This window comes from Pinus tabuliformis, chromosome 2_1 (assembly GCF_031772625.1).
Source record: "Pinus tabuliformis cultivar Carrire ecotype Pingquan chromosome 2_1, CPIR1, whole genome shotgun sequence".
NCBI classification, from domain to species: domain Eukaryota; kingdom Viridiplantae; phylum Streptophyta; class Pinopsida; order Pinales; family Pinaceae; genus Pinus; species Pinus tabuliformis.
Window position 1 is genome coordinate 138,263,870 of NC_142299.1, and position 20,171 is coordinate 138,284,040.

A 20,171-nucleotide genomic window follows, 5' to 3' on the forward strand; every position below is an offset into this window, starting at 1 on the left:
AACACTAGAAGGAAGGAAAAGACAAGGCTCGGAGGAAAAAAAAACAGTGAAATAAAGGAGGAACCAACAAAAGCTAGAAAAGGTAAGACTAGGAGGAAAGGGCCAGGATCCAGCAGCTACTGATCTTCTAGCCGTCATCTCTATTGAGATTGCTCGACCTTCTTTCAATTTCGATAGCTTCCCTGAATTTACAGTGATGGAACTGAGCAATCCTGGCAATAACCTTGGCCTCCTCAATACACACTTGATGCTTAGTCTTCTCCGCATGCTCTGCTAACGTTGAAGACTTCGTTCTTCCATGTCTTAGGTCTGCTACATGTTCGCTAATCCTTTGATGGATGGAGCACCCCGTTTCCCCGATATAGGGGGTCCCACAAGAACAAGGGATCAAGTAGACACCCTTCATATCTTTAGGATCAATGGGATCTTTCACTGATCGAAGGGATTTGCGAATAGTGTTGAGGGGCCTGAAGGTTGAGGGAATATCATACTTCTTAAGAATCCGATCAATCTTGTCAGTGGTTCCCTGGACATAGGGAAGATGGACCCCTAGCCGACGATCTTTAGGTTCTTTTTTTATTAACGAGATCTTAGAGGCTTTTAGGAACGCCTTCTGACCTAGGCGCCTACTATAGCCATTCTCCATAAAGACATTAAGGAGATGGGATTTCTCCTTATCGAAGCTCTCCCTATCAGAAATCCTCAGGGCTCGAGTAGCGAGGGTGTTAAGAACACCCAACTTTTGAGCAGGGAAATGATGGGAATCTGCATGAAGATACTGCTCAGTATGCGTTTTCTTCCGGAATACTGAGTGGGAGAGAGAACCGTCACTATTCCTCGATATAAGAATATCCAAGAAAGGGAGGCAACCATTGACCTCTTTTTCCATAGTGAACTTAATGGCAGAGGACTGACAGTTGAGGTGGTTGAAGAAGAGATCCAACTCCTTCGAGCCATGGGACCAGATGACATTAGTGTCATCCACATACCTTTTCCACAGCTTAGGAAGGAGACGAGCTGAGGCTAAAGCTCTGGTTTCGAAATCTTCCATAAAAAGATTCGCAACAATAGGGGATAGGGGAGAGCCCATGGCAACACCACAGGTCTGTTCAAAGAACTCACCCTCAAAATAGAAGAAGGTGGAAGGGTGTCTACTTTATCCCTTGCTCTAGTGGGACCCCCTATATCGGGGAAACGGGGTGCTCCATCCATCAAAGGATTAGCGAACATGCAGCGGACCTAAGACATGGAAGAACCAAGTCTTCAGCGTTAGCAGAGCATGCGGAGAAGACTAAGCATCAAGTGTGTATTGAAGAGGTCAAGGTTATTGCCAGGATTGCTCAGTTCCATCACCGTAAATTCAGGGAAGCTATTGAAATTGAAAGAAGGCCGAGCAATCTCAATAGAGATGACAGCTTGAAGATCAGTAGCTGCTGGATCCCGGCAGCTGCTGGATCCCAGCCCTTTCCTCCTACTCTTACCTTTTCTAGCTTTCATTGGTTCCCCCTTTATTTCGTTGTTTTTTTCCTCGAAGTCTTGTCTTTTCCTTCCTCCTAGTGTTACTCCTTCAATTTTTTATTTTTATTAGTATTATTATTATTATTATGAATTTTTTTTTAATCTATTATTTATTTTTTTATTTTATTTTATTTCATTTTTTAATTAAACTTTATATAATATTATTTTTTATGCATATTCCAATTTTTGTTTTTAAATTATTTTCTCGTTCCAATAAGTTTCTAACTAACCTTTGTATATATTTCTTTATATATATATATATATATACACACACTTTAAGTCCCATTTAAATAACGAATTATAATTTTTAATTATTAAACAATACCTTTTTAACTAACCTTTAACAACTTTTAAATTAATTTATATTTATATATTCACATAATTTAACTAATTTCCATTAAATCTTGACTCTGGTCCTAAAGTCAAAATTAGTCGTTAGTCAAGATAGCCATTGGAGTCTCTGCTCAGACTATTTAACTTGCTAAGCTGGATCTGTTTCTTCAACTTGTCCTGACGATGAACCACACTTGTTGGTTCGAAACGCGTCGACAAATGATTTATCTTGTGATTTACACCGAAGAATTTCTCTTAAACTTGATATGGATCACATAAGCCTCAATTCAACAACTTCAAAATGCTCAAACCTAATATTCTACTAACTACACCTCTATCCCCTCTCTGAATATCTCTATGTGTCTGGCATATGATCCTCACCCACCTGGTGAATCGTATATAACAAGCTGTAGTACCTCACTCTTGGTGTGAAGATATCACTGCTGCAATAGCCCCCCCTGTCCCATGCACATCGTCATTCACCGCACCCCCTATTATATATCTGGGTCCCCTTGCCCCACCCACGAGCTATTCAACTCACTCTATCAACAGCACAAGCTAGGCAACTAACTCTATCAACGCGTCTATCCATTCTCTCATATGTTGCATGGGGTACATCTCCTTAGCTATGATGGGAAACTTCTCTCATTGTCTGTTGGCAACTAAGGTTAAAAAACCTCTACTTATCTTCATTGTTATTCTTAAAAGAAACACTTTTACAATTACTAAAAACTTCAAAATGCTCATGAACTAACCTAATATTCTACTAAGGTTACTACAATGAACTACACCTTTTTTCTAAACACTTTTATAATTACTAAGAACTTCAAAAAGCTCATGATCTAACCTAATATTCTGAACACTTTAATAATTACTAAGAACTTCAAAAAGCTCATGATCTAACCTAATATTCTACTAAGATTACTACAATGAACTACACCTCTTTTCTCAACACTTTTATAATTACTAAAAACTTCAAAATGCTCATGAACTAACCTAATATTCTACTGAGGTTACTACAATAAACTACACCTCTTTTCAAAAATTACATTTGTATTAGAGATAAGAGTTAAACTACACTTCTATTAGGATTAAAGGAACCCTAATAATCACTTTATTAGTCCATTTAAGAACAGAGCGAAGTATGTACCATCATTATAATTTTGTTTAAATTGTTTTTAGATCTAAATGATCTCTTGTCATCAATCTAGGATTAGAGGAACTCTAATAATTAATATCTCTAGTAATCAATTTATCAAAGTCCATTTAAAAAGGAGCTTTGGATGTAGGACTAGAGGAAATTTAATAATCATCATCTCTAGTAACCAATTTATTAGAGTAAATTTAAGAAAAGAGCAAACAATTTATTAGAGTTCATTTAAGAAAAGAGCTAACGCGAGATAGTTACTATCATTTAATTTTCGTAAAAGAACTCTAGGTAAAAGAGATCTAGAGTTAGAGGAACTCTAATAATCATTATCCCTTAATAAAGGGAATGACACTTCTACTCACGAAATACATTTGTACTGGGTTGGAGGAACTCTAAAAATCGTTAATTTATTAATACAATGAGTTACACCTCTAATCAGATAATAAACTTCAAGTGTTAAACCACGCCAACTCTACACCTCTACTAGGGGTAGAGGAACTCTAGTAATTATTAAAGAAAAAGGTTTTGATTTTAATGTGTAATAGACTTTTATTGATTTTAAATATATTGCTATTAGAATATTTATGCCATATATTTGATTTGTAATAGATTTTGATGTCAATATTGATTTTTATAATTACTGAAATATAATTTTATTAATAATTATTATTATAATAAAATTATAAAAATATTTGTATTTGATGTGTAAAGGTTTTAATATCAATATCGATGTCAACAATATTTTCATAATTACTGAAATATAATTGTAATAATAATTATTATTATTAGAATATTCCTGTTTGATGTGTAATAGGTTATGATGTTCATATTATGTATGTATTAAATTTTGATGTTAACAACATTTCCATAATTATAAAATATAGGTGTAATTAATGAATTTTAATAATTATTAATACTGATTATTAAAATATAATTTTAACCATTATTATTAGAATATTCATGAAATATGTTGGAAAATATAAATGTTAAATTATAAAATATAAGTATAAATAATGAATTTTAATAATTATTAATACTAATTATTAAAATATAATTTTAACCATTATTAGAATATTCATGAAATAAGAATATTCATAAAATAAGATAATTTTAACCATTATTAGAATATTCATGAAATATGTTGGATATGTAAATAGGTTTTGATGTTAATATTATGTATATTCATGAATATTTTTTCATGAAATATGTAAATAGGTTTTGATGTTAATATTATATATATTCACGAATATTTTTTATGAAATATCTAAATATTTATGTAAATAGGTTTTGATGTTAATATTATGTATATTCACGGATATTTTTTTATGAAATATCTAAATATTCATGAAATAAGTTAGATATGTAAATAAGTTTTGATGTTAATACTATATATGTATGTTAATATTATGTATATATTAAATTTGATGTTATTAAAAATGGATGACTTATAAATATTAATATTATGTGTAATTAAAAATGGATGATTTAGCCTAACCATTATTAACATTTCCATTTCCATAATTGTAATCTCTCGTATCCATAAAACCATTATAAATGTAATTTATCTGGTATCCATAAACCATAATTATTCCATTATTATTTCTGAATTTGGATTTTCGTCTTTGTTGTATACGCTTTTAGGTTAAGAAAATCCATGTATAGAACTCTTCCTCTTTAAGGAATAAATGTAGCCTGCTCGTGTCCACTCCAAAGATGTTCCGTCTTATTTTCTTAAACAAAATGCTTAAAACAATTCATTATCAACTCAGATAAATATAGCCAGACCTGTGTTCACTCCAAGAATGTTTCATAACGATTATCTATTCCAAAATAATTTTGAATCCACCTTGATTTATTTGTTATATTTGTTTTAGTAGTTTGATATATTTTTTATCTACTAATGTATATAATAATGTATATAACTTTGTTGTCATAATAATCAGATCTTCCTATTCTAATAAACATTAAAAAATAGTAAAATACAATAAGAAAATAAATAAAAGAAATAATAAAATACAATAAGATAATAAATAGTAAATTATTGTTATATTTGTTTATTTTAGTAAAATACAATAAGAAAATAAATAAAAGAAATAATAAAATACAATAAGATAATAAATAGTAAATTATTGTTATATTTGTTTATTTGTTTTGAAAGTAGTTTGTTATATTTTGGATCTACTAATGTATATAACTTTGTTGTGATTATGTTGTTATCATAATCAGATCTCCCATATTGATAAACATTAAAAAAATAGTAAAATACAGTAAGATAATAAATAATAAAATGTAACTTTGTTGCCATGATAATCAGATCTCCCATATTGATAAACAATATAAAATAGTAAAATACAATAAGATAATAAATACTAAAATGCAATGAGATAATATAACCACCAACTAGTAAAATGCTTATCAATATAAAATAGTAAAATACAATAACATGATAATCAGATCTCCCATATTGATAAACAATATAAAATAGTAAAATACAATAAGATAATAAATAGTAAAATGCAATGAGATAATATAACCACCAAATAGTAAAATGCTTATCAATATAGAACCACACAAACTTACCATTAAAAAAAACGTTAAAATAATAAAATAAAGACAATAAACATTGGTTTAAATGCAATAAGATAATAAAACCACCATAGAGATGACAAACTTACCACTAAAAAACGTTAAAATAATAAAATAAAGACAATAAACATTGGTTTAAATGCAATAAGATAACAGAACCACCATAGAGATGACAAACTTACCATTAAAAAAACGTTAAAATAGTTAACATAATAAAATCAAAACAATAAAGTTTGGCTGAATAATGAGATGATACATTAAAAAATAGCTAAATGTAATAAAGTAATAAAATTAACAACAAATTAGATGAGACAAAAATAGCAGCAACAAGACATTCAATTAACATATCCATTTTTTTATGATCCAACATATCCATTTTTTATGATCCACAAATGTGTGGACACACCTTGCTATGTAAGATGTTTATTAAAAAAAAAAAAATTCACATCTTCTGCATAGTAAAAAACGATTAATAAAATTAAAACAATAAACTTTGGATGAATAATAAGATGATACATTAAAAAATAGCTAAATCTAATAAAGTAATAAAATTAACAACAAATTAAAAAATATCTGAATGTAACAAAAAGTATAAAAATTAACACAGGCAGATTAAAATTAGATAATATCTAAATGTAACAAAAAGTATAACAAATTATTAAAAAATATATGAATGTAACAAAAAGTATAAAAATTAACACAGACAGATTAAAATTAGATAATATCTAAATGTAACAAAAAGTATAAAAATTAACAGACAGATTAAAATTAGATAATATCTAAATGTAACCAAGTATAAAAATTAACAGACAGATTAAAATTAGATGAGACAAAAATAGCAGCAACAAGACATTCGATTAACATATCCATCCATTTTTTATGATCCGCAAATGTGTGGACACACCTTGCTAAGTAAGACGTTTATTTAAAAAAAATAAAAATAATCACATCTGCACAGTAAAAAACATAAAATAGTTAAAATAATAAAATCAAAACAATAAACTTTGGGTTGAATAATGAGATTATACATTATAAAGTAATAAAACCAACAACAAATTAAAAAATATCTAAATGTAACGAAGTATAAAAATTAACACAGACAGATTAAAATTAAATTAAAATTAGATGAGAGAAAAGTAGCAGCAAAAAGACATTCAATTAACATATCCATTTTTTATGATCCACAATATCCACTTTTTATGATCCACAAATGTGTGGACACAACTTGCTATGTAAGATATTTATTTGAAAAAATAAAAATATTCACATCTTCTAAATAAAAAACGACATAACGACATACCAAATTCATTATAATATTAACATATCGACATCCCAGATTCATTATAATATTAACATATCGACATACCAGATTCATTATAATGTTAGCAAAATGTGTGGACACACCTTGCTTGTAAGATGTTTATTTAAAAAAATAAAAATATTCACATCTTCTGTGAAGTAAAAAACGACAAAAAAGACATAACGACATACCAGATTCATTATAATATTAGCATTAATATTAGGCGTTAAAAACGCACAAACCAAAAACTAAAAATTGAATCATGTGCATCACATAAATTGGAATATGATTTCCATTTATTTAAACATACTATAACGTCCCGTTTTGCCTTTTGGAAGGCTACAAGCTTACCAATCTTAAAGTAGCAATGTCACGACTATATATCCATTAGAAAATCACCCGACCCTATCAACATCCGACAACCCAACAACGAATTTCAAACTCAACTTCATGTCCAATTACGATACAATCCCTTTGATAATAGTGACATGGTTGCCAATAGATGCTTTCAACTTAGGCATACCCTGCACATCAGCCAGTAGTACTTTCAAATCAATAATTTTCAACTAAATACAATTATAAATGGCCAAGGGTATTGACAATGTACCAAAACTCTGGAAATGGCCAACAATTCTCTACAAGTTGCCCCGTTGAATTTGAATTTGAAGTTGTCTGTATGTTGTTAACCCGATCAAATGACCCAATTACTACACTCGTAAATTTTGAAAATTGTATCACCAGCGCAACTCTGTGTACAATACATTCAAGGCACCCACTATTCGAATGGTGCAAGAAGTTGTTGCAGTCCAACATGGTTAGTCTCTGAGACAAAAAAATCTCGTTCAACCGATCATGAACCTGTACACCAGCCTTGAAATAGGGGCACCCTAATTTGGCCAACCGACACACAGTGCAATTAAAATCCATATTAGTTCAAAGGATATCAACCATTATAACGTGGTCTCTGATTATGAAGACCCTGTTGCTGTACTTGTTGTTGCACTTGTTGTTGGGCTTGTTGATTGAGCGTATGTGTATATTGTGTAAATGGTTGTGGATACAATGGATTCATTGGTCCCTGACAACACATCCAAAACAACATTTAATAATTATTTTTCAACACCAATCCCTTGGTGAATCCCTTCCAACAAAATTATAAAATACAATTACCTGAGATTGAAGTGGTCCACCTAGCCCAAAATGAGATGGCTCATCCTGTGCACGGTCATTGAATCCAACTTGAGTAAACAAACCTTGCGAGCCATGCGGTATATAATCCTGTATGAGGAATTGTGAAATCAAAAGGTATAAAATCAAACCGGTGGAATGCCCAAATTTAAGCATTTGCTTTATCATTAAAGCACATTTTCATAAATATAAAAAAAAAAATTAAGAGAAATTTTGAATTTAGCTCATGCAACTACATGTTTATCTACATGTTTATCGAGCATCGAGATCTCAAGACAATTAAACATCGCAATAAACTTATAATAGTTCACATCCCTTGTTGCGGGTAGTCAAGTTAATGTTTTTTTCAACTTATAATAGTTCACATCCCTTATTGCGGGTAGTCAAGTTAATGTTTTTTTCTTTATTATCTCTCGATGAGGGCGCTACTCATCCTCCCCGCAAATATAATATAGAATATTATATATAGGGCGTGATGAGCATGACTTGTTCATTCCCACCCAGTTGACATCCCTTGTTGCAGTTGACATCCCTTGTTGCGAGTAGTCGAGTTGACATCCCTTGTTGCGAGTAGTCGAGTTAATGTTTTCACTTGTTCATTCCCACCCAGTTGACATCCCCCTTGTTGCGAGTAGTCGAGTTAATGTTTTCTTAATGTTTTCTTTATTATCTCTCGATGAGGGCGCTTCTCATCCTCCCCCCAAATATAATATAGAATATTATATATAGGGCGTGATGAGCATGACTTGTTCATTTCCACCCAAAATGTGGTGTGGGCCGGTTGTCTGCGTGTTCATGTCTGCCCTAGTTGAAGTACATGACCATCCTCAATTCCCGATTGAAATACATGGCCATCTGCGTGTTCGTGTTCATGTCTGCCCTAGTTGAAGTACATGACCATCCTCAATTCCCGATTGAAATACATGGCCATCCCCATGGCCATTCCCAGTTGAAGTACATGGGTTGTAGTTGAGGGAGATGAATACCGTCCCTAAATTCTTATTCATCCGAGCATATTAGATCATGCTAATAGTAAAAGTTATAACTAGTGGTTGGCACACATGAGAATCATTCATATTAGATCATGCTAATAGTAAGGTTATAACTAGTGGTTGGCACACATGAGAATCATTCATATTAGATCATACTAATAGTAAGGTTATAACTAGTGGATGGCACGCATGAGAATCATTCATCACTGTATATGAGACAGTGTTAGTGATCTAGGAAAGTGTATATCGGAAGTATCGGAAGACGATACTTAAATATCAAGATCTCAATGTCATGAGAATGATTAGCGTGCACTTGCTACTTGAATAGCAAAAGTCATTCAATGGAGTAAAATGAGTGTGCACTTGCTACTTATATAGTAAAAGTCATTCAATGGAGTAAAATAGGGCGGAAAAAAATGTCATGAGAATGATAAGTGTGCACATGCTACTTGAATAGCAAAAGTCATTCAATGGAGAAAAATGTCATGAGAATGATAAGTGTGCACTTGCTACTTGAATAGCAAGTCATTCCCATTCCCAGGTTTAAAAAATAGGGTGCTCTCCGATCACTCCACCTAGTAAGATGAAAATAAGACATGTTTGCTACTCTCAATACATGAGAATAAGAAAAAAATGTGGTGTACTCGTTACTTTATCAGCCAATAAGCACCAAGTTATGAGAATGACATGGACATGAAAATAAGACATGTTTGCTACTCTCAATACACGAGAATAAGAAAAAAATGTGGTGTACTTGTTACTTTATCAGCCAATAAGCACCAAGTTATAAGAATGACATGGGAATAACAAGTGTGTACTCGTTACCTAGTAGCATGAAAATCAGACATGTTTGCTACTCTCAATACATGAGAATAAGAAAAAAATGTGAGTACTAAATAAGACATGTTTGCTACTCTCAATACATGAGAATAAGAAAAGAAAAAAGTGGTGTACTTTCGTTATTCGAATCAACTCACTTCATTTCATCCAAGTAGGATGATTACTAAAAAGCTAACCCAACTTAACCTCAACTCATCTCACCTCCATCCAAGTATAATGATTGCTAAAAAGCTCATTAGTTTACCTCTACATACCCTTACTAAAAAACAAACACTAGCCACAACCCGTACCCCCTAAGAATGTAACTTGGACGCAATAACTATGCAATAATTAACTCGACTCAATGATAACACAAGGAAAGGACAATCATGTATCGTTGATATAAAACGAGACTCTTAAAAAGAAAGGGAGCAAAAATGGAATTGCTAAACAATTGGAAGAAAAGCACATTTGCCACAGTGTGATAACAGATATCACACTTTGATACATCAAAATAAGAGAAATTGTTCAAGCGCAAGAGAGCAAAAGAGTACTAGACATGAAAAGAGAATACTACCAAACAGTCTAGAAACTAATCACCTAGAGGGCAGAGATACATCACAATAACAAGAAATTGTCACTTTGATACATCAAAGTAAGAAGAAATTGTTCAAGCAACATGGAGTAAGATATAAGACATGCAGTTAAGAAATTAGTCACCTGAGAGATTAAATCATTGCCACTATTTGAAACTGAGTACCCGCTTTGCGACGTGTGATTCAAAAAGTCCCCGGGGAAAGCACCTTGTGTCCCTTGTGTGACATACTCGACCCCATATCCAGGTTGGGATGCCTATTAAAATGTCAAAAGTGAGAATTTGCTTCCTAATATAGCTTAACCTAGTTAGCAAACTATCTAATAAATCTGAACAAAAAAATTAAATGTTTACCTGAGTGGAATATTCTGCTACATTGTAAGCCACGTGTGATCCTTGACTCTTGAAATCTTCACCAAGAAAGTCCTGCATAAGAAGATTCATTTCCACTCATTTTTCTGCAGCCAGTTTGTAAATATAAAGTTCCAATATTCAGACCATTCATTAGAGAAAAAGCGCTGAAATCATACCTGAGACATTTCCCCAAGAGAAAAGCCATCCCTTAAGCTTTGACTTAGTCCTTGATTGGGCAACTATATGTAATAACAAATGGCAAATTAAATCCCATATGCAAAAATTCGAACGTTTTAAATAAATTGTAAATACGCCTTCTCAGATGAGGGAATGTGAGGATAATACCTGAGTTAACAGTGCAGTCTGAGACAGTGGACCGCCAACTAATGTTTGACTAGCAGGATTTTCAAGACCAGCAAAGTTGAAACCAGATCCTAGACTTCCAAGTGCTTGACGTGATCCTTGGTGGTGTGATAAATGTCCACCAATGGGACCACCGGCACTTCCCCGTCCGGCCCCAAATCCTCTGTTACCTGTCTGTGGCCCTTGAGGAACACCTATTGGTCCATGGACACCACCCCTTGAGGGAATAGCATATGGCTGGCTAAGTGGTGCTCCATGGAATGGTGGAAGAGGAACACGTGTAATGGGAAATGCTGTCGAGTGCATGCCAGATTTTGGATTACCATTTGGTGGCAGCTGCCCAAACGGCATGTATGAATTGCCTGCACAACACACGCATTACCATCGGAGGAACTCAAAATGAGAGTTTTGGTAAGAAGATTTCAGTTAAGAGCTTGATCGTTCACAAATAGCATCCAACACAGAAATAAAAGACCCCTTCTCATTCGATAATGTGTACAGTAACATTTCCAACCAAACCCCAGCAGGGAAAAAAATATAGATCGAACTAGATTACCTCTTGCACGAGCACCTCTTTTATCGTTAACAACGCCACCCACAAAACTATCACCAGCATTTGGTAACCCACTTCCAGGGAAAATTCTCCGATCGTTATAAATCTGCTATCATCCATGTTGAGGTCAAGGCTTACAAATTAATATCATTTAAACAATGAGTATATGTACTAAATAAAATACGATATTCATATTTTATAATGATATGCATACCTTCTTCGGTTTCTGAAATTGGACCATGCTCTGTTTCAAATTGTTCAGTGGCCCTTCCACTAAACATTCGTTTTCCTATAGACAAGACAACCAACATTACAAAAATATTTTTACGAGCATAAAGCATTATAGAGAAATAGTTGCAATACCAAGCACTATATTTTTAAACAACAAACACAAATGGGAATACCTTATAGTGAGAGAGCAATCCATTCCAAAGTGGCTGCTTGCTTAAAACCTTTGGATTGCCTAAAATGACTATGCCATAGCGAGCTCTTGTAAGTGCAACATTCAACCTTCGAGGGTCATTCAGAAATCCAATACCCTGAAAACAACATGTATTACAATTAACCTCCACATCTCAGATATTATTCGTTAATTGTCAAACTCAATCTTCACAGGAAGTACAAATTTTCGAGTACGATGTATTCTATCTATATACCCCAAAAAACACAGATACAGAGTAAATGCCTTCAAAATTTCCAAAGAATGTGAACCTTCATACCTGATGCTCATTGCTTCTCACGCAGGAAAGTATTATGTGATCCTTTTCGCGACCTTGAAAAGAATCGACGCTCGCAACCTACAAAGTGTGCAATTTGAAGTTACAGCTCGACACTAAGCTCAATTTTTAAAATCAAATTGTGTTACAAATGCAGAGTACTACCTCAATTTCCTTGTATAGTTGTTGCCGTAAGGCACCATTCCTGGCCATATGGTTAACGATGTAGGCTCTTTGTCCTTCATATGGCGTAATTACACCAATCTAATTTGAGACAACAAAGAATTACAAAAGTTTATGAAAGAATCTTGCAAATCCATACTTACATATATACAATGTTTAAAAAAAAAAGGAATTATACCTGGCTGGGAATAACTCCACTCCTCAAAAATGTAGTCACAATCTTTTCAACATTCGCCGCCTCAGTCCTATTCAGGTATGACGTACCACTAGCACTGATCTCTTCTTGACCCATCTGAAATTATGAATTAGCAAAATCAGACAAACATCACCCATGACTACGTTAACCCATAAGTTAGAATTAATCACAAAATCGTAAGCACAAGCATACTTGAACAGAAAAACAATGTTGGAAAATCAATAAAAATAATATAAATTCGCACAAAAGTACATGAATAAATGACCTACCTGTACGTAGAAAAACATGGGTCTATTTGGCACCGGCCATGGAAAATCAATTCCAGTTAGCTGTCTCTCATTAACAGTAACCCCGTTCTGAAGTGTACCTTCGTAAAAATTATTTGAAGGGAACTCTGATAGGGTTGGATGCATTCGATATTGAACCTACAAAAGACAAACGTTGAGTTTAAAAATTTGAAAAGATAAATTCATGCAGATCAAATACAGTTGTAAGTGAAGAGACATTGATTAGAAAATAGTGCAAAGACAAACAAATACCCTGAAAGTAAAAGACAAAAATACTAATCCCCAATGGTATTAATCTGCAGACCGAATGTATAGGCATGGACAAGTACTCTCTAGGAATGTTATAACCAAAACGATAACATGTATGGACCACTGATATGAAATATGCGTACTTTGCATGCTCCAGACAATTCCATCGACAAAAATATGAAAACAAGATTCAAAGCAACTATGATACATTCAAGCCAAAGTATACGACAATAACATAACATCAGAAGTTTCCCGGACATCTCTATGAAGTTGGACAACTATTTTCAACAAAGTGCTTAGCAACCCAATTTAGCAAATTACAAGTGCACTTAGCTGCTTCCTAAATATGCATATAAAGAAAGCGTATTTGTGTGGCCATTTCAAACCAACCGAAAAAACAAATGATAATCTCACCTGTAACCTGAAAGGCTTGACACCCAATAGTACAAGACGCTCAAACAAAGATTGTGCAAGGCCAGCACGAGCTGCTTTCTTGCACATTATCACAGGACCCAATTGGCAATGATCCCCAACTAGCACCACCTAAATTTAACAACAAAACGACCAATTTGCTCGTCAATTCTGTATTATATTTGATATTGCAGAATAAATGATTGGGATAGATAAGCACACATGACAGGAATCATTTTTTCGTTTCATAACATTTTTGGCAGCGACCCCTCAATGCTAGAATAGGTTATTACCTGCTTTGCTCCAAGAACTAAAGGAATAAGGCATTCCGGTTCGGTAGCTTGAGTAGACTCATCTATAAGGACCTGCACAATAACCCAACATTTCAGTTGATGGACCTGCAAAAAAATTCCTTCAAATACGCACTCTTCACACCTGCAACTCAGAACTTTAGTACTACCTGGCGAAACCTAAAATTAGATAGTCTAGGATCACCAGCACCAACACAAGTGCAGCAAATGACATCAGCACTCTGAGTTATTTCTCTTTCTGTCGCCCTCTTGAGGGCTTTGTACTTCTTTTCATCCGCACTTGAAAGCTCACCTGTAAAAACACGTTTGAAAATGCATCATTTTTAATAATTACCAAGTATACCAGAAAAATACATGGAACATTTCAATTAGTTCAAACTTGATCCACTATAGTATTTTTCTTCACAAAACCAGATATTACAAAAGATTCCTCCTTGTGTGGTGTCAGTTTTTCTTCTCCTACCCATCATTCTTTTCTATATTCACAACGCTCTGAATTTCCATTGCTGAGTCACTTTGAATCTCTGCAAGGATTCCTCACTGGAATCCCATCGCAATATTCCCATTACAGCCCCGTCTGAGGCTCGAGTCATTCAACCCTTCAATTTCTCAACCCTTCTATTTCTCCTGGCCGACAGCCTAACCATCATCCTTTCCATTTCTCCTGGTCTCCGACCTAACATATTGGCCCTTCCATTTCTGCTGGCCTATGAACTAGCCCATCAGCCGTTCCATATTCCCAAGATTTCCCTTGCTACACATGCGGAATCTAATTAGACTGGTCATCTCAGGTCAAACTTCTAGTGTGTGAATTGCATGCGCTCAACAGACCAAGTATTCATGGGTTCCTTTATGACGAGTTTCGAAGGCCTGCAAAGTTCTTCCCCTGTTTGAGGGTCAAGGATACACTCATGTGTCTGTGCTCGCAGCAATCCCTGAATAAAGATGCCCCTTCCCATTGCAGGCTCCCTCTCCTCCCCATCCACACACCACCTTCACCTTCCTTCCTTCAGCACATTACCCTCCCCAATATCAATTAACCCTCTGCTAATCATCCCTCCTCTTCAATTAATCACTGCAGCCTCACCTGAAAGTCACAAAAAGCGCAGGAAGGCTAAGACGCCAACAAAAACTCAGATTGCGGGAGCCCCAAGAGAAAAAATATACAATAATATAGCCACACTCTCTTACATGATCCCACCTATTACCCCAATCTCCAAAAATCTTATCATTGTTTCCTCCAACACAAGAACCATCTCTTTCTTGTCCAGCAGAGCGGCATTTGTGTACAACTTTTTGTTTTCTCCCAAAACCTTTTGCCATAACCCTTCCCCCATCATTCCAATATACCCTTCAAACTTGACCCTTGGTCAATGTTGTTCACCCATACGATCACCCTATTATATGATGTCCTCGAACAACCACCTGTCCAGATCACCTCATCTTCTTACCACATGTTTTGAGAGAAACAGACATACAACATAATGGGTCACCTCCAAAGAGCACAAGGTTTGCAAGTTTGTATTGGGTCACCTCCAAAGAGCACAAGGTTTTCCAGGAGTGAAGGATGTCCTCTCTCACCCACTTTGTTTGGAATATTCATAAGATAAGCTGTAATCCATTTTACAGAGAATACCCAACCTTAGATGGCTCCCTCATTCACCATGTCTCTATATCCATCCTATTCATTAAGGATGTGTCCCTCCTAACTTTTACTCCAAAGAGTCTCTCTAGAGGTAGCTAGATAACCTGGCTAACTTTAATGATCTGACAATTGACCGTAAAACTATCTTCAAGATTATTAATCTTCAATGGCTCAAAGATCGGCTTGCAGATCTCCATCTCTACTTTCATGAAATCGAGATTCCGTTTACACTTATTTGGGTGTTTAGTTTTCTGGGACCCTGTCTATCTTAAGATATGGTTACATAGCCATTCTGGAGCAACAGTGTTTTCAACAATACTTTTAGGACATTAGACACAAGTTAGAAATTCTGGACAACATGACAACATTACCGCGGCTATGCATTTATATGGCTCCAAGGCTTGGGATCCAAGTCTGTTGAGACTCTATGCTCAAATACAAACGTGCAAAGAGGCAAACATACAGTAATTCACATACATACGAGACCTTTGCAACAGTGTTGCATTCACATCCAAGGTAACTCCAACACAGGAAACACCCTCCCTGACACTGATTTATATCTCTCAATAGAGCATCCTCCTCCGGGTAACATTCTGTATCTATATCTTACATATCATTTAGAACATCAATGCAATGTTCCATCAAAGGTTTCTTCACCTCAACCTCGAATGATATGAGAGATTTACCCATTGTTAGTACAAATCAGTAGATTAGCAACAAAGCCTCCTCATCCGGGGGCAGCACCTCCTCCGGGCACCTCAGTCGAGATCTTCCTTTTCAAGTTGCTAAAGGGTTCCTCCCTTCTAAAAGTAGTATCTTACTTTTTTCTTCGAGGATAGACACTAGATTCTTAAAGGATAGATATTCTTTTATAGATGCTGCATTCACGATACCACTATGTATTGTTTCTAATGTCCTATTTATGGACAATTGTTAGATATTAAAAAATTATCTTATCTCCTATCCATCTCTTTATTAGCAAATCTTAGAGGTCGCAGCAAAGCTTTAAAAAAAACATCCACCTAGATTTATTCTAAGCACATCCAAGAACTAACCCTGAGAGTTGAGAGTGCTTTCTACAGAAAATGAGATTCCGAATCCATACCTTGTTCATCTTTCAACTGCTGAAGTTTATAAAGTTCACTTTTCTCAGATGTATCAAGGTGCCTGACCTGTAATTGTTTTGAAAGAAAACATTGCGTGAAAAAACAGAATACGGAGAAAAATACCCAGAAAATATGACAGTAACCTCTGGAGAAACAGACCTGGTAATGCAATGTTAAATGCTCGACAGGTGAACTCACAGCCTCCCGTGATTTGGCACAAAGCCTGACCACCTGTAACGTCAAAACAACAAAATTTCCTTATTAGTTAATATTAGTAAGCATGCTTAAGCCCCTGTGTTATGGTAGTCTGGCATTGTTGTCTGCAAACTCACTTCTATATAAAAACAAAAATATCAAATATGCAGGTTGCCTAAGATCAGACTTTCTGAAAGTAGAAATCCTTGCGTAAGAAATTCAAAACATGTACTTCAAAACATCTTTAAGAAAGCAATTATAAAATCAGATACAGATTAGTAAATAGACCTTTAACCCAGTAGCACTGATTTTCTCAGCAAGTTGATCAACTGCAACATTACTTGGAGCACACACCAAGACCTGAATCACAGAAATGAAATTGAATTATATTAATGCCAGCTAATGACCAAAATAGGTCAGAGGTCAGGACTCAAAAGCATGGCCAGTAATAATAACAAACTAGAATGGCCTAGAGCATAACAGCATTTTTTCCTAAAAGAAAAGCCAACTAATACAGTATCGAATGGAAGTGCATCTGGTCCTTGGATAGGTACACCCTTGATACGGATGTACAGCCACAAAACTTAAAAACTTGATGACAATTCAATTTTGCTTGATTGATGATCGATCAAAACATATCACAGTTACCTGCCCTTGACCCTGCTTCGCTAAGTGGTATACAATAGCAGCGGAAGTGACAGTCTTCCCTGTGCCAGGAGGGCCTTGAATTAAGCTCACAGGCTTTTGCAAGACGCTCTTTACAGCATTAACCTGCACATGTTTTATGACCCAAGGTTCAGTGACTTAGCTGCCATTATTACTAATCATTTTGCCTTGTACAAGTGTGCATGTTCAAGAAATTTTGGTAACTTCAAAAACACATTCTAATCATAACTTGAATATATAATCATAATGTTGAACCCTCTGAAATATACTCAGGATCAAGCATTTTGATTAATGATCAATCCCAAGTGATCCCTCTGGATCTCAACAATCCAGTACACAGGAATAAATAACTATTCACATGGGATTACTGTCAAACACCCCAGTATGCTCTTTTGGTTAAGGATTCATATCCATAGATAAAAGGTTAGATGCCTTTTAAGTAACACACTGAAGCCAGAATTAACTGGTAAAATGGTTAAAAAATACATTGAAAAAATCAACTGTTGCATTTAATCTTCGAACTTTATGCTATTAAACTGCTTCTATTCAGTTTCAGTTTATGTAGCATATTTTATATTGTCTACAGGAAAATATGTCTAGCAGAACTGCTAAACATCAAGAACACAAGAATTGGGAAAATCATCTAACATCCACCACAATTGTTTGGAAAAGAAAAAAGGAACTCAGATTATTTTTTATATAATATAAACAAAATCAACTAACCAGAACAACAACAAAGCCAAACAAGTTGAGATGAGAACTCATCATGTTCCAGAAGGGTCATCACCAAATAGCATCTAGGTCTACATAAAAACGGAAGCCAATAAGAATAATAGTTAATATACTTATTTGACTGCAAAACAACCATGGAAACAAGGTCCTAACTCTTTTTCTTAGAAAATGTTAAAAAGCACTACAAGTAATGAACAATGGATATAGAATTGGGATGACAGGTACAGTAGGGGTTACCATAAACCCGGGAGATACAATTGAATACACCTATTGTTAAATTTGGACAACTAGGTCCAAACTCCATGTTCTGATGCTCAGATTAAGAGGCTAATATTTTTGTTGGATTCCTCTTTCTGAGAGGTGTAAAATCCATATAAAAATAGTCTTAATCCGATAAGCAGAACTTATATTTTGAATTTATTATTCTTAATAAATTATATGTGCAAGGTCAGCCAGTTTTGTAATGTAGGCTCACATGCCCAACAGATGTGTCACACACCCTCATTGATGTATATATATATACAGGAAAAGTTGGAGAGAATATAATACACTCACATCTTCCTCTCTCATCCTAAAAGTACGAGCTACCTGGAGGACGAATTTCAGCCACACGTGGGAAGGACAAAGAGGATGTTTCTGCTGCTAGGGTTTCACAGAAGTTTGACCAGCGTTGAGGGTTGTTGTGACACATGCTGGTTGGAGGGTTGTTGTGACACATGCTGGGCTGGCTGACCAAAGGAGACTTTGCTGGTTGAAGCATCCTGTTGACCGCCGAAATGAACACATACATTTTTCTTGTTTCTGATTTGTCTTCTGTAAGATCTGCTTATATGTTCTATCTGCATTTTGCTTATCTACTTGTATGATTGCTGTGAGAAAAGTGAAATTGCTCTTAGCATAAAACATCTACAAAACTTTACATGGTATCAGAGCTGAGGTGAAGACAAACTCTATCTATTACAATCAGGTTGATGAATCTCTACGCCATTCATGGAAACATATAAATTGGAATAGGCAACAATTACATGAATGTATGTGGATACGCAACAACAGCTTCATGAATATATATACGCACAATGCTGGAATACGTTGGGCATAAAAACGCAGGCAGAAACACTTACGTTGTATCTGCGAACTACGAGGCTTTGAGGGTTTCAGTGGAAGGTTTCTGTGGGTTCATTAATTTTTTGGTTTCTGGTAATGGCGACGACGGAAAATTCATCTAAGGTCACAAAAGAATGGAAGAAATTGAAGATCCAGGAGCTGCGTGATGAACTTTCTAAGAGGGATTCGAATCCCAGCGTTCCCGGTCCTTCGTCGAATGAATGCCCGGGAAATTCTTCAGATCTGCCGGAGAATGCCGTAGGCGAGTGCCCTGAGTCGCATGAAAAGCAGGCCGCTCCTCCGTCAGAAGATACACCAGAAAAATCTGAGGCAGTTAACGTGGAAGCGCCTTCCGGAGACGAAGCATCCCAACTCAAATGTGTCACCAAGAAGTGCGAAGATTCGTTAATGGGAGAGTCGGTGGACCCCGTCGAAGCCGTCACGGCCGTCGTGGCATCCGTGGAGAAGCCGTCAAATGAGGGGGAAGATAACGGAGTTGCTAGCGTTGCAGGGCCTTTACAGTTGTCGGACTTGGAAAAGAAGCACCGGCGTGCCGAGAGGTTTGGCTTGGCGTTACAGTTGTCAGAGGAAGAGAAGCGCAATTCGCGAGCAGCAAGTC

At 35.2% G+C, this 20,171-nt stretch overlaps 1 protein-coding gene across 2 annotated transcripts in view; it reads right to left on the bottom strand.

Annotated features, from left to right (window-relative positions):
- Nucleotides 1-7,156: 7,156 nt before the first annotated feature.
- The window catches only part of LOC149199155 (regulator of nonsense transcripts 1 homolog), a 35,856-nt gene continuing 22,841 nt past the window's right edge, over nucleotides 7,157-20,171 (bottom strand). Inside the window, exons 10-30 of one of the 2 annotated variants that reach the window (XR_016253754.1) lie at nucleotides 17,699-17,821; nucleotides 17,339-17,410; nucleotides 17,015-17,086; nucleotides 16,855-16,921; nucleotides 14,254-14,396; nucleotides 14,087-14,158; nucleotides 13,797-13,925; nucleotides 13,116-13,271; nucleotides 12,829-12,942; nucleotides 12,633-12,731; nucleotides 12,471-12,548; nucleotides 12,156-12,290; nucleotides 11,966-12,040; nucleotides 11,755-11,857; nucleotides 11,181-11,560; nucleotides 11,012-11,074; nucleotides 10,836-10,907; nucleotides 10,607-10,738; nucleotides 8,058-8,165; nucleotides 7,495-7,965; nucleotides 7,157-7,411 (exon numbers count right to left, since the gene is read on the bottom strand). Coding sequence is in view for 1 of the 2 variants with exons in the window: in XM_089402321.1 (XP_089258447.1) it covers nucleotides 7,831-7,965; nucleotides 8,058-8,165; nucleotides 10,607-10,738; nucleotides 10,836-10,907; nucleotides 11,012-11,074; nucleotides 11,181-11,560; nucleotides 11,755-11,857; nucleotides 11,966-12,040; nucleotides 12,156-12,290; nucleotides 12,471-12,548; nucleotides 12,633-12,731; nucleotides 12,829-12,942; nucleotides 13,116-13,271; nucleotides 13,797-13,925; nucleotides 14,087-14,158; nucleotides 14,254-14,396; nucleotides 16,855-16,921; nucleotides 17,015-17,086; nucleotides 17,339-17,410; nucleotides 17,699-17,821 (2,328 nt within the window). In the remaining variant the exon portion in view is untranslated. Of the gene's footprint in view, nucleotides 7,412-7,446; nucleotides 7,966-8,057; nucleotides 8,166-10,606; nucleotides 10,739-10,835; nucleotides 10,908-11,011; nucleotides 11,075-11,180; nucleotides 11,561-11,754; nucleotides 11,858-11,965; nucleotides 12,041-12,155; nucleotides 12,291-12,470; nucleotides 12,549-12,632; nucleotides 12,732-12,828; nucleotides 12,943-13,115; nucleotides 13,272-13,796; nucleotides 13,926-14,086; nucleotides 14,159-14,253; nucleotides 14,397-16,854; nucleotides 16,922-17,014; nucleotides 17,087-17,338; nucleotides 17,411-17,698; nucleotides 17,822-20,171 lie in introns of those variants that run through there. The other variant, XM_089402321.1, reaches the window with a different exon arrangement.